Source organism: Elephantulus edwardii, unplaced genomic scaffold (assembly GCF_000299155.1).
Source record: "Elephantulus edwardii isolate Elephantulus edwardi_28Jun2011 unplaced genomic scaffold, EleEdw1.0 scaffold00168, whole genome shotgun sequence".
NCBI classification, from domain to species: domain Eukaryota; kingdom Metazoa; phylum Chordata; class Mammalia; order Macroscelidea; family Macroscelididae; genus Elephantulus; species Elephantulus edwardii.
In genome coordinates, this window is record NW_006399918.1 from 5,077,988 (window position 1) to 5,104,354 (window position 26,367).

At 49.2% G+C, this 26,367-nt stretch overlaps 1 protein-coding gene across 2 annotated transcripts; it reads left to right on the plus strand.

Moving 5' to 3' along the window:
• The first annotated feature begins 17 nt into the window (after nucleotides 1-17).
• Nucleotides 18-26,367, plus strand: ATP1A2 (ATPase, Na+/K+ transporting, alpha 2 polypeptide). 2 transcript variants are annotated; one of them, XM_006895459.1, is made up of 23 exons: nucleotides 18-136; nucleotides 4,734-4,838; nucleotides 5,006-5,065; nucleotides 6,371-6,574; nucleotides 7,072-7,185; nucleotides 7,436-7,570; nucleotides 8,371-8,488; nucleotides 10,102-10,370; nucleotides 11,381-11,579; nucleotides 12,507-12,616; nucleotides 12,775-12,909; nucleotides 13,605-13,794; nucleotides 13,933-14,108; nucleotides 17,833-17,969; nucleotides 18,838-18,988; nucleotides 19,147-19,315; nucleotides 20,625-20,779; nucleotides 21,019-21,142; nucleotides 21,339-21,484; nucleotides 21,689-21,819; nucleotides 24,817-24,918; nucleotides 25,073-25,164; nucleotides 26,339-26,367. In XM_006895459.1, the coding sequence occupies exons 1-23, from the start codon at nucleotides 125-127 to the stop codon at nucleotides 26,365-26,367; spliced, it is 3,063 nt and encodes a 1,020-aa protein (XP_006895521.1). In that variant the 5' UTR covers nucleotides 18-124. The 2 variants fall into 2 exon arrangements, with proteins under 2 accessions (XP_006895521.1, XP_006895522.1); XM_006895460.1 differs by lacking the exons at nucleotides 5,006-5,065; nucleotides 6,371-6,574 and having other exon boundaries at nucleotides 125-136; nucleotides 4,734-4,842; nucleotides 7,097-7,185.

Consider the following 26,367-nt stretch of genomic DNA (forward strand, 5'->3'; position numbering starts at 1 on the left):
TGCTTCGGCTGTCTCTGTCTGTCTACCAGGGTCTCTGGCCGTGCTGACTGGCGGGGCTGGTGTGGGCCTGGGAACCTCCCGGTGACTTCTCCCACCTTGGTCCCCTCAACCACTCTACCCCAAAATGGGCCGTGGGGTGAGTATCCCAAAAAGCAGGGTAGCTGGTGGGGTGGGATGAGGCTCCCTGGAGGTAAGGTATCCTGGGAAGAAAGGACAGAGGTGTGGAGGGTGGGGAGATACACTGACTGGTGGGAGAGCTGAAAGTTGGACGGCATCTCCACACTGCAAGTACGCACAGATCTCAGGTCCCTGTGCGCTCCACCATCCGCAACCCTCATCAGCCCATAGACTCCACCTCCAGGACTCCTTGAACCCGATCCCTGCATTTCTAAACACCCCAGTCCGGTCTCTCTCACTGCATCTCCTCAAGTCACTCTTCACCTCCTCAGCTGAAGGCACACTTGGTGCTTCCAGCCCTTCTCACCTTCACTCCCCCCCCCCCCCACACACAGTATCCATTCCTCAGAGAGCGCCCACCATGGCGGATAGGATTCAGTTTGAGGTTGGAGGAGGGCAGTGGAGGATACTGCCCTGGAGTCACCAAGCAGTTCCGGACAGCAGCTCCAGGGGCCCTGAGTGCCAGGGACAGCTGGGAGGAAGAGGGGTGTGCTCCCAGGGCCCCTCCGGATGTCCCGTGTGGCATTGTCCTCAGGCACTAGGCCATGGGCTCTGAGGACTTTCCCAGAGGCTGGTGGGAACTGCCCCCCTCCCAGACCCTCCCCTGGCCATGGCAGTCTGCAGTCCTGGGGATGCCAACAAGAAGATTAACAGCCATGCAGGGGGAGGGAAGTGGAGCTGGGAACCGGCTTGGAATTCTTGGAAATGAAATTCCCATATGGAGAAAAGTGACCCGTTCCCTTTACATACTTGGCCTGACTGCTTTCCTTATGTGGGATGTTGGCAGAAGAGGGCACAGAGGGAAAGAACTTGGTGAGCCAGAAGAGAGTTCTAAGGAAAAGGGGTGTCTATGGGGAGATGTGGGGGCGTCTCTGGACCTGAGGGGGTCAGGCGAGGACATGTTATTGCACTGAGTTTAGCAGCTGGGAAAACTCTGAGCCTGGACACCAGGGTTCCTGAGCTTGGGTAGGGGTTATAAATAGAAACTCTGTGTGTGTGCACTGTGTATGTGTGTGTCTGTGTATGTCCCCACTACCCTTGTGTCCTCCATAACCTGGAATTTATACAGATATTCATGGGCACGCAGGAGCAGGCAAATTTGCAAAGGTTATAGACAGCTTCAGGCAAGGCTTTAAGACTGTGTGAGGTGGAAATCCCTGCACAGGACTGGGGATGTGAGGTGTAGTAAAGCAGTCACAGCCATGAGGGGAAAAGGGCTGCCTTGAGACCTTCAGCTCCACCTTGGCATCTCTTGCTCCCTCAGGCAGAAGGAATTCCCAGCTGAGATGCAGAACCTCTGAGAGCGATGCCAGGGATGGTGAACCAGGCCAACCCTCCACTGACTCCAATTTAGGACACAGTGGACTGAGCTCAGGAGGTCCTGCCTGGGAGGCTGTTTGACCTTGACATCTCCAGGGGAGATGCCTCCCTGGCAGCCTACAGACTATCTTTCTCCCCCAGAATCCCTGAAATCCCTCTACTATACTGGAGTAGCTATCGGTGAAATAGTAGCAAGACGTAGTGGATCTGGTTCTCTGGTCTGAGGGGCTCAGTGAAAAGGAGTATTTAGAGGAGCAACAGCAGCCCCTAGCCACCCTCTCACTGTTGTGTTCATTCCACCTCCTTTCATTCTTCCCTGCAGCTCCACTCCAGAGCGAGGCATAGCTGTTATCCCATCACTCCGTGGCTGCAGAGGGCAGCGTGGGAGATGGGGGAAGGGCCCATTCTGGTGGGGAGAGCCCAGACTCTCCAGCTGCTAGGGGGGTGCCTGAGGTGGGGGAGGGCTGGCTGCTTTCCCACTGCCCCTACTCTGTCCCAGCCTCTGGCTTTCTCAGAAAGAACTCTCTGTTCTCCTCCAGCATTCAAGACCAGGAGAGGGGGGCTAGTGGGCCAGAGGAGGGAGGAGCAGAGGAATGGGGGGGGGTCTTTGCTTCCTCTCTTTCTTTTTAGCCTGGGCAGCCACTGCCCGGAGCTCTCTGCAGGCTCCTGGCTGCAAAACCTGAGCTCCTTGCCAGAACAGGACGAGGGGCAGGGGCAGTGTGTCCCCAGCTCAGAGTCTGATGGAAAGCAGGGTGGGGGCATGAAAAGCGGGGACAACAGGGGAAATTTTGGCTTAGCCACAGTCCAGTGTTCCAAATGCTCACGGCTAGCAAGTTATTAAAGCACATGCAGTTGACCCTAGTTTTCCTGAACTTTATTTCACACCTGAATGTACGGACACTCCCCTGGGCTCTGCTCCTTGGCCCTCAGGTACAGCCCTTTCCTCCACTCTCCATGTGTGGCCAGGCCCTGCTCCTTTCCGGAGCTCCTCAAGGGCCAGATTGAAGCTTTCCTGCCTGATCATTTCTGCCCTTGGGCCACTTCCTGCTTTTCACCCTTTTCTCAGTCCCATCTACCAAGAAGAGTTTGCAAAGCCAACACATTTCAACCTACTCAGTGTAATGAACCCATTTCGCCTTATGCATTCTTTCTCTTGGGCTGCTTCAAAGGTGATTCTTGGTTTTTAGGAGGCTAAGCGCGAGGTTTACTGACCACTTTGCTGAAAAAAAAAACCCTTGCCTTCTGAGCAGCACTGCCTCCAAAACCTCATGTTCTTTGAGGTCATTGGGACATCAAAGGACAATTGTGTCTGCCTCCCACCTCACCACCCTCTCATTCTGCTCTCTTTGGCCAAACTTCTACCTCTCAAGATAGTCAACCTTTTATGGTCAAGGTAGATGCCATGTTCCTGAAATGTCCCTGAGCCTGGGATGAATGTTAAAAAAAAAAAAGAATAAGAAAAAGAAATACAAAAGAATAAAATACCTCAGTGGTAAACTACCAGGTATCCACTGAATTGAAGCTGGAGAGGGAGTACACCAAAGAATGGAAAAGTCTGTTCCTATAGACTTGGCACAGTCCCAAGAGTCCTGGGCAAACACTGAGCAGCGCCTTTGTGAGGGAAGAGAGGAAGAGAAAGGATGGTGAGAGAAGAATGACTGAAGAAAGCATCTTGCTGGGACACTCGTCATGACCCTCTCTAGCATTCCCAGATCCCTCCTGTCCCATCACCTCAAGACTACCTGCCACTGAAAGGAAAAAGTTTCCAACCTGACCTACTGTCTGCAGTGACAAGATCACAGACCCTGAAGAGGAAGCAAAAATGGAGACCCACGATGCTCCAAAGGTCCCTACGTGGCACAAATGATTCAGCGCCACTATAATGGACAAGAGAGCTCTGATGGCTTAGTGGTAAGAAGTTGTGCTGCCATCCCAAAGGTACAGGGTTCAAAACCAACAGTCACTCTGTAGAAAGAAGATAGACGTTCTCCTCCTTTGCAGTTAACTAACCCTAAAAACCCATGAGAGGCTCAGCTATGAGTCAGTTCTGACTCAAAGGTGCTTAACAACAACAACTAATGGAAAAGTTGGTGAATTGAACCTATCAATGACGTTACAGAAGAAAGGCCTGGAAACCTGCTTCTGTGAAGCCTGCGACCAAGAAAACCCTCTGGGCAGTGCTACTCTGTAACATACCTGGTGGCCACAAGTCAGAGCCAACTCGGCAACAGGTCATGAAGCTGCTTTTTAAATCCTCATCAAAAAAGACCCAGAAACTGAAAAACAAAAATGAGAGTGTTTTCAAGCATCACCACTCTAGAAATAGAAGAATGGCATTCAAATTAGCTGAAGAGGAGCTGTGGACCCCCCCTTTGTGTGAAGCTGGAAGTCCCTCCAAATGCCATCCTTGTGGTTATGAGAGGCAGGGGGTACTCTGATGGTCCCACCCTTATGTCCCCAACTTATCTTCACAGAAAACCCCTGGAAAGTCTGCACTAAGGCTTTAGTTCCAGGTTTATTATGAGAGTCAATTTTTAAATAGTACTTTTGCTTAATGAAGTTCCCTTCTTACCCAATTACGCTGTAGGGCCATGAGTCCTGTGACCTACCTCTTGCATCATAGTGGGCAGGCCTGCAGCAGGCTGGACTTTCCATTTTCAAAATATACTCTTCTGCAGATACTGACTTTTCACAGACCGCTGGCCCTACTCGGGGCCCTTTCTGCCACTCTGCACTCCATTGCTCCTGCCTCTCCTCTGGATGTTTCTCTGCCCTAAGCCCTGGCTCCCCAAACACTCCTACTTCTCAAATTCCTGTCTCCTTGTCTCTCTAAGTAACCACAGGGTTGGGGAAGACCTTCCTACATATTATTTCCACTCCATTCTAGCATTCTCTTACATTGCCTAGAATGGTAGTTTCCAAAGCTTTTATGTGTTTTGTTTCATATTAAGCAACAAGTTGACCTTTTCAACACACAGAATCTTAGCCTAAGCTCAAATGCTAAATATTCTGAGAGTTATTGTCCCAAATCCTGATTCTAGCCTTACCTGCCCCTTTGCAGGGAGCTCTGGGGTTCAAATATTCTGCAAATGGTTTGCAAATTAAAAGCCTGGGGCCCTTGCTGCCTTTGAATAAGTTGACCTCACTCCCAATGCCTGAGCTCCCTGACTGTCCAGTGGGCTTCAACCACACTGCCTTGGGTCTAGCTGAATTTTTGGCTCCCCTTCCTCCCACAGGCTGGCCGTGAGTACTCGCCTGCTGCCACCACCGCGGAAAATGGGGGTGGCAAAAAGAAACAGAAGGAGAAGGAGCTGGATGAGCTGAAGAAGGAGGTGGCCATGGTGAGTGACACTATTGCTCAGGGGGAGCTCCATGGTAGGACTCAGTGAAGCCTGTGTCTGCCCCATGTCAAGCACCTCTCCTTCCCTCTTACCTCCTACTGCCCTTTCATGCATTAGACCTACACACCCAGCCTCTTTCCCCAAGTAACTCTACCTCCCATCCCCAGGATGACCACAAGCTGTCCCTGGATGAGCTGGGCCGCAAGTACCAAGTGGACCTGTCCAAGGTGAGTTGAGAGATTTTGAGGGACTTGGACTACAGGATGCCAAAAAGATGAGAACATGCATGTCAGAATAAAAGGATGCTTAAAACTTCAACAGCCCCCTTTATAAACGGGAAAAACTGAGGCACCGAGACAAATGACTTTCCCACTGGAGCATGGTTTGTTGGTGGCTGATCCCCTGCTTCCCTGCTTTCTAGTCCATTGTTTTCTCCAGAGCTCAGAACTCCTTAGAATCCTGGCCCCAAAGAGAGGCAGGACAGCGGCACACAGCCTTTCACAGTGTGGAACTGTGAGGTAGCCTCTGGGTGATCCAAACTGTCAGCTGTTAACCAAAGATGAGAAGTTCAAGTTCATATAGACGTTTCTCAGAAGAACACTGTGGTGATCTATGTCAGAATAATCAGCCATTGGAAACTCTGTACACAGTTCTACTCTAGCACAGACAGGGTCACCAAGACTTGACTAAACAGCAGCTGGGTGGGTTAGTCTTTAACTACCTCTCTACTGCTTTCCCCGACTGCTCTTCCAGAAACGTCAAGCCACCAACTCTTTAGATTACTTTATTTCCCATAATAACACTTTTCATTAGCTGGCATTAGCTGGTATTTGGACATTTGTTGATGGTGTGTCACTTCACTAGAATGTAAGTCATCAAGGGTCAAGAGTGTTGATTTTATATCCATTTCTGATCCTCCAGAGTTAAGATTCAGTGCCTGGTACACGGCAGGTGTCCAGTACATTTTTATTAAGTGAATAAATGAATGGACACAAAATCAAATAAGACATAATCTCTGCCTTCAAGGAGCTCAGAGACTATTAGTAAGAAGAAACAAACAGATTTCCATGGTGAGGGCAGCTCTGGAACCACAAAGGAGTATCAGAGAGGGGCACCTGAGCCAGTCTGGTGCTGCAGGAGTAGGGTCAGGTGAGATTTTTTTGCAGGAGGTAGCAGGTAGTTGTCGTCTTTGGTAATGTAGACCCTCCTGAATCTTGGGTGAAGTGGTACTATGAAGGAAGGAATGAAAGAGCAACTAACTGAGGACTTTCCAGGGTTGCTGGAGGGGATGCTGTGATTCTAACCAATACATAGTGGAATTCAATTGTAAAAGTTAGAGCCACAGTCCAAATCCTCCCCAACTCTCAAGTCTTCTAAACCATCACAAATGGCACCTTCTCTGGATAGCTGCTTCTGAATGTCTCCTTCTCCTTCTCCCCCCTGAACTTCCTCCCCCCATTGGAGCTCTGAACACTGGGGAAGGCTGGCTTGGTCCCAGAATGGACCCTCACACCTCTCCTTGTCTCTCACAGGGCCTCACCAACCAGCGGGCTCAGGACATCTTGGCTCGGGATGGACCCAATGCCCTCACCCCACCACCCACAACCCCCGAATGGGTCAAGTTCTGTCGCCAGCTTTTTGGAGGCTTCTCTATCCTGCTGTGGATTGGGGCAATCCTTTGCTTCCTGGCCTATGGCATCCAGGCTGCCATGGAGGATGAACCATCCAATGACAATGTAAGGCCCACACTGATCCTGGACCAGCCCATGGCCCTGTCCTCCAGCCTTTAGCAACCGGTCCAGTGTATGCGGGGGTAGAAGAGCATGGGGCAAAGTTCCCTTATCTCAACCTCATAGTTCTTACACTTTAGGCTAAAAGGGTTAAGGTTCTGTACATCTCTATAAAGTACCAACACACATATACAATCAATGAGACTGCCTGTCACTTTTACCCTCCCAGTCAAATGTACTTGTCTCCAGCCTTCATCCTGCACCCCATAGAGAAGTGCTTACCCTTGGGAACTTCCTAAGGTTTCTTCTCTTGCTCCTGCCTTAGGAGACTGAAGTCTGAAACACTGAAGAGAGGGTGGAGGGAAAGACTTTACCATTTTCTCCTTCAGTCACACACAATAATCTGAGTTCTCAGCAAGATGGCAATGAATGTTCATCCTGGTGGCAGCTGCCCCTCTGGATTGAAAGCAGATCGGGCCCCTTAACCACCTTCTCTTCACCAGCTCTATCTGGGTGTAGTCTTGGCAGCTGTGGTCATCGTCACTGGCTGCTTCTCCTACTATCAGGAGGCCAAGAGCTCCAAGATCATGGATTCTTTCAAGAACATGGTGCCTCAGGTGAGTGACAGGGTGGTGGCGTATGGTTTCTGGGAGAGTCTAATTCATGCCTTCTCAATCCCCAAGCTCTGAGGTGGAGGCACAAAGCAGAAAAGGCCCTCCTGCTTCCCACACCAGGACCTATTGCTGCTAAGAGAGCAGAGTTTCTCTTTTTCTCTTGACTGGAGTGATAGGTGATAAGGAAGACCAACAAGAGAGGAAGTTGGAATGAAAATGAGCATGTAATGAGATTTCTGTGGCCTCCCTACAGCAAGCCCTCGTGGTGCGGGAGGGAGAGAAGATGCAGATCAACGCAGAGGAAGTGGTGGTGGGAGACCTTGTGGAAGTGAAGGGTGGCGACCGAGTCCCTGCTGACCTTCGAATCATCTCTTCTCACGGATGCAAGGTGAGGAGGCCATGTAGAGCCACCGGTTTGTTCTAAGAAGCTGGCTGGATTGAACTGAGAGAGGCCCAATCAGGGGCTTAACATTGGAGAAATCCAGGTCCTAAGTCAGTGTCTCCCTCTTAATCCCTTGGCTGAAGCTTCCCTCAGCATATGATGCATTATCTCCACGTATCTGCTTACATCTTATTAATTCTTTGTGCCTGGGTTATTTCTTTGATACCCACTTTATAGCCATTGTATATTGAGTCAGATTATATACATGTACATAGGCTGTTTAATTTAATTCATACAAGGCTATTGCACATGATTTGTGCATATAATTTGTGCACTGGACAACTCTTTGTTATTGTTGTTGTTGTTAGGTGCCATTTAGTTGAGTACAGCTCATAGCGACCCTCTGTGCCATCCTCATCACCCCTGACACACTTGAGCTCATTGCTGCAACTCTAGAGGTAACATTGGACAGCTCTATAAGGTGCTATTTTCATAAACAACAATATTAGTGGTGCCCACTATAGTTGTGCAACACAATTGCTTATGCCACAGCCCCCTGCCCCCACCCCATTTTACAGATTGCTTACTGTTGGTTAAGTAACTAGCTCAAGGTCACATAAGGAGTCAGTAGGAGCCAGCATTTCAAAACAGGGCAAATACCTGAGTAATGCTATAAATATGTGATGAGAGTGAGTGTAATTTTGTCCCTCGTGTCATGGAGCTTGAAAGTGCTGCTGGAGTCAGGAGACAGCTGTGGGCACGAGTGTGTCTGCCAGTCTGAGGACAACACATCTCTTCCTCCACAGGTGGATAACTCATCACTCACAGGCGAGTCAGAACCCCAGACCCGCTCCCCTGAGTTTACCCATGAGAACCCCCTGGAGACGCGGAATATCTGTTTCTTCTCCACCAACTGTGTTGAAGGTGAGAAGTTGGCCTCCTAGCAGAATACCTCATCCTAGCATCAACTAAGGGGGGAATCTGTGTCCTGATTCTCCAGTTAGGAGTGAGGACTTGGGTAGTTTTTATTCAGCAACATCCTACTATAGGTGAGATAATTCAGGTATTAGAGACTCTTGAATATTACAGAAACAGCCAACACACACACACACACACACACACACACACACACACACGAATAATACCTCCACTGATGGGGCAGGAGGGAGGGAAACAACTCTGTGGAAAAGTTATTTCCCCACAGGCCAAACTCCACCTCTGTCCACCCCATGACTATGTGGATATGAAGCTAAAGGTATAGGGCCAACTGCCAGCCCCTACACATACACACAGTTGCCCCAAGCCAACCCTGACTCCTGGGAGTCTCTTGGTCTGACCCATGGCCTCCATTCTTCCTAGTTCTGGAGCTGGTGACTTCCTTCCTCAACCCTCGCTGTGACCTGGGGCTAGGGAGCGGGGAGTCAAAAGGGCTCTCAGGCCAGGTGGACACTTGACCCTCCTCTAGGCTGTATCTAGTCTTATGCTGCACCAGAAGGAACTATCCTTCACACCCAGGCTGTCCAGTGAGTCCCAGCCCTGTCATGGGTGAATAAAGGCCGAGAGCCCTCAGAGCTGTCATTACTCATGACTAGAGCCCAAGCTCAGCTGAACCCGTGATCTGTGGTCATGTCAGTGAGCTGGATTGGAGCAAGTTCCGACGAGTAAGAAAACACAGAGTTGGGAGCAAGGACTGTTCGACACACCTTTCCCTCCCTTTACTCATTTCTGCATCCTGTGCTGCTTTGGGCTATTTCCCCCTTCAGCAAGTTGGAAAATCACCACACATTAAATTTCCTAAATTTTTAATGTACTGGGATTCTAAAATTTACTCTGTATTTCTCACAACTGCTTCGTAGAATATCCTCAATCCTTAACACTGAAATGGGCTTTGAAAACTGAGAGGAGGGAAAGTTGGCAGAACTAACATTAGTTTAGTACCCACTATATACAAAGCACTGGTCGAGGTATATTATACTACTATCTCATCTCACTACTAAAACAGCCTGTAGGTATAAATTCAAACAAGGATTCAAACCTACGTTCAGCTGACTTCAATTTTCTTCCTGTAATGTTTACTGCAGGATAAATAATTGCTTAGCTTCTTCTTTATATTCATGCTTAATGTTGAGAAAGGAAATATTAGGACTGTCTGGAATATCCATAATGAGTGGTGTATTTTGTGTTCACAATATACTTGTGGGTCACAGTAAGCATAAGATTTATGACACTGAAGGCACAGGCAATAGTTTTACTTTTCTTATTCAATCTCTTGACTGAACTTAGGATTATTTGCAAACCTTCTTCTCTGGATCATGTAGAAGAGAAAAATAATATTTGTTATATTGGACCATGGATTGGTAAAATCTCTATCCAGGGAGTATACGCCCAAGTGAGGTTCAGTCTACTGAACGTGACGTTCGAGATCTGTATCCACGGCCCATTGACTCTGATGGTTTTCCTTGCTTGAGAAGCATAAGGGGACGTCAGTCTCTGGGAGCTCAAGGTCCTCAGCCTGGTGTCCCCCTTCTGTGTTGCAGGCACGGCCAGGGGCATTGTGATCGCCACAGGTGACCGGACGGTGATGGGTCGCATAGCCACTCTGGCCTCAGGCCTGGAGGTTGGGCGGACGCCAATCGCCATGGAGATCGAACACTTCATTCAGCTCATCACAGGCGTGGCCGTGTTCCTGGGAGTCTCCTTCTTTGTGCTCTCCCTCATCCTGGGCTACAGCTGGCTGGAAGCCGTCATCTTCCTCATCGGCATCATTGTGGCCAACGTGCCTGAGGGCCTGCTGGCCACCGTCACTGTGAGTGAGCAGGCTGGTGTGTCCAGCAGGCTGGCGACCCTCTCCTAAACACGACCTAGGCATAGTTGCTTCTTGTTTCCCACCAAGTTTTTCCTTCTAACTCCTAAGCTCACATAGAAGATTCTTTACTCATAGCTGATTTCACATGTGCAAATTTCAAGTTGGGCTCAATTTCTGGAGCCTATAATCTTTGTAACAAACCCACTCCTTACCAGCCAGTCAGAACCAGCACATAGCTGACCCTCCAGCAGGCTTTTGGGTGGCTGTACATGTCACAGGAGGAGGTTGCCCGTCTTTCTCCTGCGGAGCTGCTGGTGGAGTCTGGTTCCCAGAGAGGCGTCCCCTTTCCATTAACCATGCAGTTCCCTGTGAACTCCCTTAGAGCTCCCTATTTTCATAGTGTCCTCTTCTCACCACCCATGGACCCATCTCTCTGCAGTGGGGCACTCATCCCTGCCAACCTTCCCATAAAGCCTCTCTCAAAGGTCACCTATGACTAACCAGCAAATCCAGTGGCCTTTCTGTAATCCCATCTTTAGTGCCGCTATTGAAATCAATACTGTTGTCCACCCTCCTAGAACCCTCTTCTTTGCCGGCATCTGTGACATTTCACCACCCTCCTCTGTCTCCTAGAGCATCTCCTCCTTCTCCCCCACACTGTTGCTCTTGCCTCAGCTTTCTGCCTTTCTCCTCACACCTCCTGGTGTGAACTCATCTCCTCCCACAGCCTCCAGCGCCCCTGCTGTGTGACTCCCACATCCCCATGCTCTACTCTGCTTCTCTAGAGTACTCGCCAAGTAACGTCAACTCCCCACTGGAAATTTTCACTTTACTATATACATGCAATTTCACTTTGACATGTCTAAAATGGAGCGTATTCATGGGTCACAGCTAGCTCCCACCCACTCATATTTGTGGAATAGAATCCTGGGAGGAGAGGCAGAGCTCACGGTCTGGTTCAGGTCATGAGCTTCACCTTTGTCTCCTCTCTCCCTCTCTGTCTCTCTCAGGTGTGTCTGACCCTGACAGCCAAGCGCATGGCAAGGAAGAACTGCCTGGTGAAGAACCTGGAGGCCGTGGAGACACTGGGCTCCACCTCCACCATCTGCTCTGACAAGACGGGCACCCTCACCCAGAACCGCATGACCGTTGCCCACATGTGGTTTGACAACCAGATCCATGAAGCTGACACCACAGAGGACCAGTCTGGTGATTGATTGCTCCATGCTGGAGTACAAGGGGTTGGAGGGGGCTCAATAGTTTAACACGGTTGTTGTTGTTGTTGTTGCTTGCCTTCTAGTCAAGCACAACTCATAGCAACCCTCTGAACAAAAGGCCTGAAGCCCCTCTACAACTATCAACATTTATCAAAGTTCATAGAGTTTCCGGAGGCATGTTATTTAGGAAGTGGATGCCACTCCTGCTTCCAAATCTGTCATAGTATGTTATAGTTTAACTAAAGACCTGTTAAATTGAGATCATGAGTACATCCCAAACTCACACTCATTGCCACCGCATCAATTCTGGTTCCTAGTTGAGCATATAAAACAGAATAGAACCACTGAGTTCCAAACAGTAAGATTTCCAGGGCTGTAAATCTTTATAGCAGCAGATTGCCCTATCTTTTACCCCTGGTGGGTCCAAATCACTAACATTTTGGTTATCACTCAATTGCCTCACCACTGTACTACCAGGACTTCTCACGGGTGTAGGAACCAAAGCCAACCCACTGCTGGTGAGTCAGACCCAACTCATGGTGACCCTCTGTTGTGTTTCTGAGGCTGTGAATCTCGGCAGGAGAAGATGACTCATAGTGATCCTCTGAACGAAAGACCTGAACACTTGTATAACTTTCATCATTTCTCCATGTTCATAGAGTTTCTGGAGGCAAGCTGTTTGGTTATCAGCCAGCTGTTTGGTTAACAGTCAGATAAATATATTGCACACGTGCCACCAACGCTCCCTCATGGTATATAGTAAGGGGAAAATGTCTCATGGAGAACTGAAGATATTTGCGTAGAACCCTAGAAAGAACCACGGTAGAGCTATGTGTGAAGGCCCTGAGATGGCAGGCTGAGTAGAGATGAAATAAGCGCTCCGAAGAGGACGCAATAATATCCTGCTTCTTCCTCACAGGGGCCACTTTTGACAAGCGATCGCCCACATGGACAGCCCTGTCTCGGATCGCTGGTCTCTGCAATCGTGCCGTCTTCAAGGCTGGTCAGGAGAACATCTCTGTATCAAAGGTAGAAGCCAGAACACGCAACAGCTGTGTCTCTAGGGTGCCTCCAATGCCTGCCCAGCTCCCCCTGTTGCACGCTGCGGCTGCGTCAGAGACTGCAGGACCTGCCTGGTCCTCCATCCATCCTCTGCCCTGCTGTAACACTGGGCTCTCTTTCGACAGAGAGACACTGCTGGCGACGCCTCTGAGTCAGCTCTACTCAAGTGCATCGAGCTGTCCTGTGGCTCAGTGAGGAAGATGAGGGAGAGGAACCCCAAGGTGGCGGAGATTCCTTTCAACTCTACCAACAAGTACCAGGTCTGGCTGGAACACCAAGACAGGAGAAGGGATGGGCAGGAAAGGGGAGCTAGGCAAGGACAAGGAGGAATTAGTGATAGAAGCGGGAACTTGTAAGGGCCCTTGCCTCACCCTCAGGGCCACCTATGACTACAGGTCCGATTGCCTCTTATCCACCTAACTTCCAAACCAACCTCCATTCCTTACTAAAACCTATCACTCATCAACCCTCCACAGCTCTCAATTTTAACCATTCAATCCTCCCAATGCAGTCAGCTGAACCATACGTCTGTCATTTTCTTATGGTCTCTTTCAGCCTTTAGGTATTCGTGAAATACTAAGAATGTGGTCTCAACCACTTTCTGTGTAAGCCAGAAAGGTAAAGAGAGATAAGGGCAAGTACATTAGGGATGGACACCTGTGAGTCCTCTAACCCTGAGCCCAGGGCCTGCTTCTTAACTGATCTTAGCAAATTCTTGTAGAATAAATGAAGGTTCTCAGGAAAGAGGCCTTTCAGGTTACACGAGTTGGGACTCCAAGGTTCAGATAGCCCTCCACACATGGAGATTCTCTCTGGGTTGGTATCTTTGATAGACCAGTGTTATGTTATTAGGGGGGACTTTCTTATCAGACACTGCTCTCTATCAGGCCCTATGTGGGGCAGTGGGGCTACTGAACAAATACGGCACCTCTGTAACAGTTCGTCCTCTCTCCAGCTGTCCATCCATGAACGAGAAGACAGTCCCCAGAGCCACGTCCTGGTGATGAAAGGGGCCCCAGAGCGCATCCTGGACCGGTGCTCCTCGATCCTGGTGCAGGGCAAGGAGATCCCACTGGATAAGGAGATGCAAGACGCCTTTCAAAATGCCTACATGGAACTGGGAGGACTTGGGGAGCGTGTGCTGGGTGAGTGGCCAGAATCAGGGGAGCAGGGCTGAGGATGGGGCTCTTATGACTCAGTAGCTCATCCACAGGTTGAGAGATTCTGGGAGCACCCAAGCAGCCGCTGCTCTTCCTTCACCCCTTCCCCCTGCCTCCTACCAGGGTTCTGTCATCTGAATCTGCCCTCTGGAAAGTTTCCTCGAGGCTTCAAATTCGACACAGATGAGCTGAACTTCCCCACGGAGAAGCTCTGCTTTGTGGGCCTCATGTCTATGATTGACCCTCCCCGGGCCGCAGTGCCAGATGCAGTGGGCAAGTGCCGGAGTGCAGGGATCAAGGTACAGGGTCCCTCCCTCCCACTCTCCTTCATGCCAAAGACCAACCACCTGCAGGGGCAGCTGCCCTGAGGAGACACAGGCCACTGGTGGCTTCCTTCCTTCTGACTAAGATGCAAAACTCCATCTATGGGGGGTGGGGGTGGGGGTGGGGGTTGAACTTATGCCTGGAGCACCCAGCCCTCATGTTCACGATGACCAGTTTCCAATGCCCATCCTGTCCCTCCCTGGCACGGCTAATTGTCCATCTGTGTCTGAGCCCTACATTCGGATTTCAAGAACGAGCTGGCATGCCTATCTGAGAGAACTACACGCGACTATGCTTGCCAACTGCTGCCCACTCTGTCTTGCCATTTGGGTAGGATTAGAAGGCTCAGGAGTGCCCTCACGGACTCCCTCTACAGCCCAGCAGGCTGGCTGGCTTCAGTCCCCATCCCACTCAGGCACGCCTCTCCTGGCTTCTCCTGCCTCCCAGCAATTGCTTCTCCCTGACCACTTTCCCCTCTGCACTATGGTTATTCTTCATCCCAAAATATTTCTTGTTTACCAACTAACAGTGTGCCAGGTGCTGAGCAGAGTGATGGAGCTCAACAAAGAAATAAGCAGCAAAAGTTCTGCTTTAGAATTCCCCCCTTCCCTAGTTTTCCATTTTAAAAATAAGACTTTCTTCAATTTCCCCTGGTGGCATCACTCGCTCTTCTGTTTTCAGTTATTTCACTTATTATTAAATCAGCGAGTCTACTGAAAGGGAGCTTCTGGTAGCCTAGTGGGTAAGGAGCTGCGCTGCCAACCCAAAGCCGGGTAGTTTCAATCCACCAGCAGCAGCTCCTTGAAAGAAAGATGGGCAATTCTCCTCCTGTGAGACTTAGAGCCTCTGAATATCCACTGGAGGGTCAGCTGTGAGTCCGTTCCGACTTGACAGCACACAACAGCAGCAGCCTATCGAAGGCCACGTAGTATTTGGAGACAGAGAGTAAGCACAGTGACCTCCAGAGCTTGCGATTTCAAAAGGGAAATCGATGCCTTTACAATTAATCACAGTGAAATTGTAACAGTGACAACCTTTGAGCACCTACTATGAGCTAATGTCTTTTGAGGCGTTCAGGTGGCCTGGCTGTAGGAAGCCGCGCTGCAATCCTGAAGGCACATGGTGTGAATCCACCAGCTGCTCCTCAGGAGAAAGAAGGACAATCCCCTTCCAGTGCCTTACTGTCCCTGAAAACCTGCCGAAGGGACAGCCCTGGGTTGATTCTGACTCGACAGCACACAGCAACAACAATGTCTTTGGAGCTTTCGTATGAACAGGACACTATTCTGAGAATTAAACCTGTATGCTCTTGTTTAATCTTTCACAACCATTCTAATGCCATAAGCATTAGTATTTATCTTTTTTTTTTTAGAGAGAAACTGAGGCACAAAACAACATACCTTAGGTTACACAGTAAGGAGAGGTAAAATCTGAAGCCAAGTAATCTAGTCTGTCTTAACCACCACACCAGGTAACTTGGTGCTTTGTATATATGGTGGCATGGCTTTTGGATCCTGTAACAGCTCTTTTGAGAAGGTAAAATACTCTGAGATTCAGAAAGAGTGGGAAACTTTCCCCAAATAAAACTACCAGTAAGAAGTGAATTGAGAATGTGAAACCTGGTCAGCTCGAGTGAGAAGCCCCAAGTACTTACTGCTCCACCAGCTGCTTCTCACTGTGACTAGTGTGATCACAGAGCCACGTGCAGGACACCGCTGTGGGGCTCAGAGCAGAGAGCAGTTAATTCTGTCCCCGGGAACTGGACAGAGTTTTAGTAGGAGTATGATATCTGATCTGGGCCTTGAAGGTTGGAGAAAACTTTGTAAAGTGGGGAGGGAGAGGGAGGTATATCAAGATGAGGGAACAATGTGAACCCTGGCGTGGCTGGGTACGTGTGTATTGGTTGGGGGAGAGGTGGCAAAGGAGCCCTGGGGATTGAGATTGGAATGTTGGGTCAGGGCCACTTGGAAGGACTTTGCTTTCATGCCAACTTGAGTTTTGTTCTACCGTCCCCAGAGAATCACAGGTGTTCCCAGGCAGATTTTTGTTTCCAGGAGGCTACATACATGGAGTAGCAACAGGATTTGAAAAAGAACTGAAGTCAGAGAGATAGGAGAAGGGTCCATTGCAATAGTCCAGGCAAAGAAGGATGACCTGAGTGAAGGCAGCAGCAAAAAGAGTAGAGAGGAGTTGTTATCTGAGAAATGTTTTGAGAACTTAGTGAGCAGAACTGTATATGGGAGGCGAGGAAGAGATATGAGACAAAGTGGCAGAGTGAATAGAGAGGTTAGTATCTGAGGTAGGGAGTAGATGAGGAGGCGTGGTGGTGGGAGTGTTGGGAGAGGAGATGATGAGTTCACTGTTGACCTTCAGATTGAAGGCACCACGGGAAAGCTGGAATAGGTTTGCAAGGAAGAAAAAGAAAAGGGAGTCAAGACTGGAGTTCAGTGAATATTATTTGCATGTGAGTGCAAATTAAAGACTTAAGGGGATAGTTTACCATATTTCCAAGGAAGAGAGCACAGGGCAAGAGAAGGGATGAGAATTAAACCTGGGTCACATGCTGTTTGGGAGCAAGTGGAGAAAGGGGAACCAATGAAGCAGGAGGAGGGTGAGAGACACAGCTAAAGTTTACTGAGCTACCATCTAATCTTCATTGCTTTTAATCTTCATGACAACTTGGAAAAACAGGAATCATTTTTCCGTTGTGCTGAGACTCAGAGGCTCATCGAAGATCCTATATCTGGGAAGCAGTAGGTCAGTGTTTAAACTCACATCTGACCCCAAAGCCAGGGGTTTTCTCCCTCTTACTAAGCTGCTACCTTGAGAAGGCTGGGAAAGAGGATGCAGAAGGGGATGGAGAACCCAGAACAAAAGAGCGCATGGAAGCCAAAGGCGGGGAGAGCTTCAACGAGGGGCGCTTATTAATATCAAATGCTGCAGAGCAGTCAAGCGGGATCATAAGGAGGGCAAGCAGGCCTGGTTTTCAGTTGAGAGGCCCATGTGACTTTCAGAGAGCTGGTTTAAGTGGAGTGCTAGGGATGAGAGAGAGGCCAGGGGGCCTGAAAGGTCAGCTTTGTGCCACAAACCCATATATGCAAAGGTTATACTACTCTGTTTTGATTGCATGTGCTCATAATAGTCTCTCAGATGCCAACTCTCCTCCCCATCCCAATCCCATCCATCCTGCACCAGTAGCAAAGAACAATGTGTTAGAGTTAAGGTGAAAAGCATTACCTTCTTCCAACATCATGGAGGGATGTCACAGGCCGATGAGCAAGGTGAGTGGGAGGCCGCAGTGGGCTGTCTCCATCTGATCCCTACTCTGCCCTGTGAGACTCCCACAGAAAATACACCAAATGCTAAGGAGACCAGCAGCCTTCATTCTGAGCCCCAGTGACTTGGAGCAAATCACAGACCTTCTTTAAACCCTGTTTTCACCTATCACAAGAGGGAGTTATTAGGATCCTTCCATTTCTGATGGCTTAGTGTTTCATGAAATCCAAACACCTGGAGTCTTCAAATCGCTCCCGAAGCACTGTCACTATTCTGTTAAGGCTGATTTTCTCCATGTAAGGAAACTCTCTAGTTTCCTAAACATGATTTGTCATTGTCTTCCTGCCCACTCCCATATGCACACACCCTCAAGAGCACACACATGCACTTACACAAGCACGAACAGTATGGTTTTCCCCTTAGGTGATCATGGTGACTGGGGATCATCCTATCACAGCCAAAGCCATTGCCAAAGGTGTGGGCATTATATCCGAGGGCAACGAGACTGTGGAGGACATTGCGGCCAGACTCAACATCCCTGTGAGTCAAGTCAACCCCAGGTGAGACCTTTGCTGGAGTCCCCTGCCCCCTTGTCAACCCTCCTCCTCCACAGACTACTTTGGAGACCGTCCCTGAGAAGTTCACAAGCCTTATTTCTAGCCCCTCACTTGCTGGTCTCCAAGTCCTGAATTTGTTCCAAGAATGTAGTTGTGTGGTGACCTTGTTTGATTTTACTTATATCTGAGCCTCTGGATTTTTTGTTTCAACTAGATTATGATAACAACTACATTGCAGGAGTGCTATAGAAGCAAGATACGTACTTGTGAATATGATGATGCCACATGGTGAAGATTTAGTGTTACTACCTCAAAAAGGAGAGAGAGAGAGAACAATAGGTCCCTGAGAAGTGAGGTGGGTGGTGGGGAATGAGGATTGAAGAAAAGGGAGCTCTGGCGGCCTGGTGGCAAGAAGCTGCTCTGCAATCCCGAAGGCACGCAGTTTGAGGCCACCAGCTGTTCCACGGGAGGATGGGCAATCTCCTCCACTATGGGTCAGTTCCCACTCTGCAGTACACGACAACAACAATAACCTAAAAAAAAAAGAGAAAGAGGGGAGCTCTGGTGGCCTAGTGGCAAGAAGCTGTACTGCAATCCCAGAGGTACATGGTTCAAATCCACCAGATGCTCTGCCAGAGAAAGAGGGACAGTTTCCTCCTGTACCAGTCAGATCTGATTTGATGGTACATGCACAAAAAATAATAATGAGAGAGAGAGAGAAAGCAGATCACTGAGAATTAGGGTGGATGGTGAATGAGGAATGAGGCAATAGGGAACTTCATCAGCAGGGAGATGAAGATGCCAAGGTGATGAGGAGAGGGGGCAGGACTGACCCATGAAACAAGGAGTCCAAATCCCGGTCATTTCCCAGAGAAGCCAAGGCGTGCGTGGTGCACGGCTCTGATCTGAAGGACATGACATCCGAGCAGCTCGATGAGATCCTCAAGAACCACACAGAGATCGTGTTTGCCAGGACCTCCCCTCAGCAGAAGCTCATCATCGTGGAGGGATGTCAGAGGCAGGTGAGCGAGAGGGGGCTATAGAGAACTGGGGTGTGCCATGGGTGAGCAGAGTGAAGGGCAGGGACTCGGGAGGAGAAGCAGGGTGGAGAATGAACATGGGCAAGGCGCTGGGGCGTGGGGAGCCTTCTCCTCAAGCTCTGGCTGTGTCTTCTCCTAAGGGCGCCATCGTGGCAGTGACCGGTGACGGGGTGAACGACTCCCCCGCGCTGAAGAAGGCCGACATTGGCATCGCCATGGGCATCTCTGGCTCCGACGTGTCTAAGCAGGCAGCAGACATGATCCTGTTGGATGACAACTTTGCCTCCATCGTCACGGGCGTGGAGGAGGGTGGGTGAGGAAGCTACAAGGCAGGACGGCATCCAGAATGCCTGAAGGCCAGCACAACTGCTTCCCTTGTCTATTTTACCCCAACCAAAGGGTCAAGCATTCCAGGTGTCCACAGCTTTGCCCCCTAAAAAAGGTTGCCATTGTGTTGATTCCAACTCAAACGCTGTGTCAGAGTAAAGCCATGCACCGTAGAGTCTCCAATGGCTCATTTTTCTAAAGCAGATAATCAAGGCTTTTTTAAAAAAAATTAATTTTAATGAAAGTTTACAGAGACTTAAGGTTTCCAGTCATTCCTTGTTGCACTTTTTTCCCTGCCTACCCCCTCCCCCACAATTCACTCTTCTCCTTGATGAGTAAAAGAAAAACTCTTTCATTGCTGTGCAAGCCCTCCCCTCAAGTCCACTGCACTGTGCAGCCTAACATGACAATAATACCCAATCATATATCCCTTTTAAACAGTTCTCTCCCTCATCTGTTGCAATGCAATATACATCATTCCTCCCCTTCTCGGTCTTCCCTCAACCCTGATGTCAGTCCTGTTTTACAATAGTGGCCCTATGCAATATTTGTCCATTTGTGATTGAGATATTTCACTCAGCATAATGTCTTCTAGGGTCATCCACTTACCTTAATATTTCATGAGTTCCTTGTTTTTTCAGTGCTGTATAGTATTCCACTGTGTGAATATACCAGAGCTGCTCTATCCATTCATTTGTTAACTGGCATTTTGGTTGTTTATAGCTCTTTACTATTGCGAACAAAGCCTGCCTCTAGATAGACTTGAACTATTGTCCTTTTGGTTAGCCGCTGTCCTCATTAACCATTTGCACTACCCAGGGACTCCAAAGTTTTCTTGGTTCCTGTTAGGTACTGTCAAGGCGGAACTGACTCATAGCTGACCCCCCAGCTGGTTTTCAGGGGCAGTAAATCACATAGGAGGGAATTACTCATCTTTCCCACTCGGAGAAGTTAGTGGATTTGAACCATATGTCTTTGGGTTGGCAGCACGACTCCTTATCACTAGGCCACCAGAACTAAAGCCCGCTTTACTTTACAGTTGACCATCTGGCAGGTTTCCAGAGGCAGTTAATTGCACAGGAGGAGATCGCCCATCCTTCTCCCTCGGAGTGCCTGGTGGCCTCGAACCACATGCCTTCAGGATTGCAGCTCAGCTTCTTGCCACTGGGCCACCAGCTTCCCTCAAACATAATAGTTGTCTTCTCTCAGGAAACTAGGCAGCCACACTCCACTATTAGGGGTGGGGGAAGGTCCCTCTAATCCCTCTGATACCCTCAGGACCTCCCCACAGGCCGCCTGATCTTTGACAACCTGAAGAAATCCATCGCCTACACCCTGACCAGCAACATCCCTGAGATCACGCCCTTCCTGCTCTTCATCATCGCCAACATCCCGCTCCCTCTGGGCACCGTGACCATCCTCTGCATCGACCTGGGCACAGACATGGTGAGGCAGCCACTGAGGGAGGATGGCTGGGCAGCCCCATGGGTGAAGAGGGTAGACATGGGCACCAGGCAGGAGGAGAGCTGCACTGGGAGCAGCTGACCAGCCTGAGTGAACTGCAAGGCTTGGATGGCGACACGTTTGTTGTGTCCAAGAACCTTCACTGCTGTTTTTTCCCTCTTGCCATCTCCCATATCCCTTCAATGCCCTCTACCTTGTCTCCTTACTCTGCCCCAATACAGGTCCCTGCCATCTCCCTGGCCTATGAGGCAGCTGAAAGTGACATCATGAAGCGACAGCCCAGAAACCCACAGACAGACAAGCTGGTGAATGAGAGGCTCATCAGCATGGCCTACGGACAGATCGGTGAGGCCAAACACTGAGCTTGGGGGGAGTTTCCAAGAGGATCTTTTCCAAAACTTCTGAAGGAGAAACCTCGAGCAAATTTCCAGAATGGAGCTAGCTCTGCAGGAGTCAGAGAGTTTCCTGTCTGGTCCGAGGAGGCTGGCGCTTCCTGCTTCCTTCTCTAATCCAGCCCCTGTCTGATGCCCATTACCCGCAGGGATGATCCAGGCTCTGGGTGGCTTCTTCACCTACTTCGTGATCCTGGCTGAGAATGGTTTCCTGCCGTCACGGCTGCTGGGAATCCGGCTGGATTGGGATGACCGGTCCAGGAATGACCTGGAGGACAGTTATGGACAGGAGTGGGTGAGTGGGGCCTGGTGCATGCAGGCACACAGGTTCAGAGTGAGGGAGGGGGCTACGCACCAGGCAGGAGTGGGCAGGAATGCCCAAATGGACTGGATGTGGAATGAGTGCCCAGGGTTTAAACAACTCTTGTTGGGGTGTGTTCCTCTCTCGTGCCGCCTTTTCCCCTAACGCTCTTCTCTCCTCTCAACCTGCCCACCCCAGACCTACGAGCAGCGGAAGGTGGTGGAGTTCACGTGCCACACGGCCTTCTTTGCCAGCATCGTGGTTGTGCAGTGGGCTGACCTCATCATCTGCAAGACCCGCCGCAACTCAGTCTTCCAGCAGGGCATGAAGTGAGCTCCCCAGCCCCAGTGGGCACTCATCCTCCCAGGCCGAGCACCCTGGGCACACTCACTGATCCGTAAAGCCAATAGGGGCCCTCTCAACCCTGTGAGCCTAGATCCGCCTGCACAAGGCGTTAGATTTTAATTACCCAATCACATCTCCACCTATACGCATCGGAGCATCCGTGGCTCGTTGGTAGAATTCTTGCCCTCCAAGTGGGAGATCCGGGTTTGATTCCCGGCCAGTGCACTTTATACACAGTCACCACCAATATGTGAGTGATGAATGACCTGAAAGGTTCCGCTGAAGCTTCTTGACAGAAAAGACTGACAAGAAAGGCCTGGTGGGTAACTTACTGCCAAATATCAGCCGCATGTGGGTTACAGTGATGTGAGTGGCGGCTAATCTTGGGGACGGAGCAGAATAGGGCAGTGCTGTTCTGTTGTGCATGAGGTCATCGTGAATTAGGGGCTCCTGCAACCACAGCAAACAACACATCATCTCCACAGCTGAGTAGGAAATGGACCACAGATGAGCACGAAGTGTAGCCATATACTTCACCAAACATAAGAGTGGTTCTTATGTTTTGATTTTGCTTCTAAAGTGGACTGTCCTACGGTCCCTTCCATCCTCCTTCCTTTTCATCTTTTCTATACTGTTGGTTTTTTTTTAATTTCTCTTTCTCTAATATTCACACTTGTGCCACCTCCTCCCACCCACTGCCTGGTCCTAAATCCAGGATGTGCTGGGCTCTCCCACATTCAGTAGACAACTCCACTGCATAGCACTTGGCCTGTGGTGGCTGCTAACCTAAAGGTTGATAATTTCAACCTACGAGATACTTTTAGGAAGCTGTGTTGGCTTAGTGCCAAGGAACTGTGCTGCCAGTCCAAAGGCATGTGATTCAAATCCACCAGCTGCTCCATGGGAGAAGGATGGGTGAGCTCCCCCCATATAATTTATAGCCACTGATAACCCACTGGAGGGTCAGTTATGGGGACCCTCCTCAGGAAAGGATGAGACAGTCTCCTTCCTGTCAAGGTCTACAGCCTTAGAAGCCCTATGGGACAGTTTGGCGGGATCTCTGTGAGTCAGGGTCAATCCGCTGGCAGTGGGAGTGGTTTTGACACCAGGAAAGGGAGTTGAGTTCTAAAATGTTCTCTTTGTTTTCTTCTACCATAAACCAAAGGCCCCCCCAGTGAATTTTAAGTCATGTCTTACTTATGTAGCAAAGGAAGAAGAAGCAGCCAAAATCCTAATGAAGTTAATAATAACATTCAAGTTTCCAGGGAGAGGAAAGTGAAAATCTGTTTGATTAGAGAAAAGTATAATGAAGAAGGTTCCAGTAAGTTAAAAATACTGATGCAGAAAATTCTGTTAGAAGCAAATATAGAGCAAAGGGCTGAAAGAAGCTGAGTGCATTTCTGGGGTCTGGGGCTTACTGTGCATCACAAGAGCCACAGAGGACTGGGAGCATACAAAGTGACTAAATGCAGCCATCTGGGTGCAGAGAGGAGACCCTCAGACACACTCCTCGCCAGCCAGAAAACACCTTGGAGCCCCTCGGGCCCACCCCCTGGGGTCCTGAGAGATACTGTTTGCATTATTTCAAAAAGCTTTGTGAAAATGAAGCCTTTGCCTATGAGAAGGCTCCATGGCATTCTAAAATGTCATGACTCTGCGATAAACACAAAGGAAATCTATCAAGTAGCAGATGAGTGCTTGCTAGTACACAGCTCTATTTGGAAATTACATGTGTTTCAGGTTAACTTTAAATGAGAAGATATAGTTCATTGCTTATTTTTAAACACGGCCTTGATAGATGAAAAATAACAGCAGCTTTTACTGAGTGAAAAGTTTGGGGACCCCTTAGTTAAGTAACAAAGAAATAGATACAGGACCTAGAAATGCCTTTGGTAATACAGCATATACAAAATTACAGAGAGATACAGTATGTAGGAATGCTTTTTGGAAAGTGACTGGGCCCTTTCCATGGTCAAGTACTTTTCGTACTTTATCTCCTATCATTTTCCCTAAAGCCCTATGCTAGCAATTCTGATATGTTGTTAGATGTCACTGAATCAACTAGAACTCATAGCAACACTGTGAATAACAGATAAGAAACGTGGACCACCCTGCACCATCCTCATGACCTCTGCCCTGCTCAAGCCCATGGTTGCAGTCACTCTGCCGACCCATCTTGTTAAGTCTTCCTCTTTTGTGACGATCCTCTATATTTCCCAGCATCGTGTCTTTTCCCAAGGACTGACATCTCCTGACAACATGCAAAGCTTCACACCTTGCCTTTAACAAGCACACTGGTTGCGCAGTGCACCTGTATTTCAGGTCATACTATATAGAGTTTCCCCCCACATGAAGTAGTTCATGAACATCTTCATCTTTATTGTATACATGCAAAGAACAACTGCTGAGGACGATAGGAGACACTGGGGAAGGGGAAGGCATGCATGGGCCCTGCAGTGAAGGCACACAGGCAGATGCACTTGGGCAGCTCACGTGCCTTGAGTAAGAGCAAGAGTATAAATGGCATGAAGCCAAGCCTTTGGCTGGTGGCAGGTGCATGAATCAGATCAGAAGCAAGTTACCTAATGAATGAATACATGGGATTTAGACAATAATTGGGAGGAAAAATTGGTCAACAGAAAGCAGAAAAAGTAAATAAATCTTTATATCCCCTTGAGAAAATGACATTTGAAGAGAACATGGAACTTCTCATTCTCTTCCACCACCAGTGCTCTCCCTGGATGGTGCTCAGTCAGCCCACAAGTGCTAACACCAGGTGCCATCATGTCCATTTGGACTCAGGACGACACCATGCATGTCACAGCAGGACTCGGCTCCATGGAGTTTCAGGAGCTCATATTTTGGGAAGCAGATCACCAGGCCTTTCTTAAAATGTCTCAGAGTAAATTTGAGACACTTACCTATTTGCACCACCCAGAGACTCCCTCAAATGCTACCCCTTTCTTTCCCTGCCTTCCCAGGAACAAGATCCTGATCTTTGGGCTCCTGGAGGAGACAGCGCTGGCTGCCTTCCTGTCTTACTGCCCTGGCATGGGAGTGGCCCTCCGCATGTACCCGCTCAAGTGAGTGTCTATCTAGAAAGGGACCCGAGCGAGTAGCACAAAGAGAGTGGGAGCCCCTTTGTTGGACCCATGTTCTGGTCTGTTTGCTCAAGTCCTTCGTGATTCGTCTACCATGTCATTCTCAGATGACACTCTTCTTCCCGGTGTCTTTCAGGGTCACTTGGTGGTTCTGCGCCTTCCCCTACAGTCTCCTCATCTTCATCTATGATGAGGTCCGGAAGCTCATCCTGCGACGATATCCTGGTGGTAAGCATTTTCATAGCCACCCTGGCCCCCAGCAAAGCTCAGCCCCCTCTGCCAGCTGCCTCCTCCGGAGCTTCACACCCACACACCAGTCCCGCTACGATCCCGGCTCCTGTTCCTTGTCGCTTTAAAATCCTGGAATTCAAAGTCCTAGAAGTCCTGAGTCATGGAGCCTGTCCTTCCTGACCTCTTCAGCTCCAACTCTAAGCCCCCTAACTCACAATAGACCTCCCCCCAAAACACTCAACCTCCGTCATCTATGAATCGTAGAACATCAGAACTAGAAAGGTCCTTTGAGAACATCTAATCCAACCCCGACATCTACAAATAAAGAAAAGTGGGTCATAAGGCAAGTAAGTAGCAGAACTAGGCCCAGAGCCCCAGTCTCCAGAGTCCCGGTGTTTATTTGTTTGTTTTTCCTTAAGTTTTTTTTTCTTCTTTTTTCTTCATCACTTATGAAAGGTTGAAAAGAGATGGTCTGCAAACCAAATACGATCCATGGGTAATATTTGGTTTGACTCCCAATATTTTTAGTGGGTTCTTCCCATCTGCTGGCCCAATTGTCCCAGCACGTATAGCTTGGGAGTAAATCACATAAAAGCTAAATTCCTGACAAGTCTTGAAAATCTAAGGGAGCTCTCATCACCTAGTGGGTAAGGGGTTACACTGCCAACCTAAAGGCAGGCAGTTCAAACCCACCAGCTCCTCTAAGGGGAGAAAGTTGGGGAAATACCCTTCCATGTGATTTACAACCTCTGAAAACCTGCTGGAGGGCCAGCTATGGGTCAGTTCTGACTTGACAACACATAACGACAACAATCTGAAAAGTCAGAAGAGCTGCCAACCCCATGTCCAAATTCAGCACAACAATGGACTAAAGTAGACAAGTAGCTGTCCCTTCAGACTCTTGTTACTTGACCAGCCACTGTGACACTGACATTTTCCCCCTCCACTGTGGGTCTCCTCTGAATGCAAGCCTGCCCGTCTTTCCTCTGACCTATGGCCTCAGACCCTTGAGCACCTTTGTCCTCTCTTTTCACCTTCCTCGAGCTCCTTCCCTCAGCCCCTGCACCAAGCTTCTTGTTACCCCTCGCTTCAGCTACCTCTAGGGCATTTATCTCTTGTCTCATTTGAAGCTCATGCTGCACCCCTCCCCCACCCCTAATCTTTCTAACAGGTTGGGTGGAGAAGGAGACATACTACTGA

Coding starts and splice junctions, on each gene's coding strand:
- ATP1A2 (XM_006895459.1), top strand. Junction 19,316..20,624: donor CGTCACGGGCGTGGAGGAGG/GTGGGTGAGGAA, acceptor ACCTCCCCACAG/GCCGCCTGATCTTTGACAAC. Junction 24,919..25,072: donor CTCCGCATGTACCCGCTCAA/GTGAGTGTCTAT, acceptor GGTGTCTTTCAG/GGTCACTTGGTGGTTCTGCG.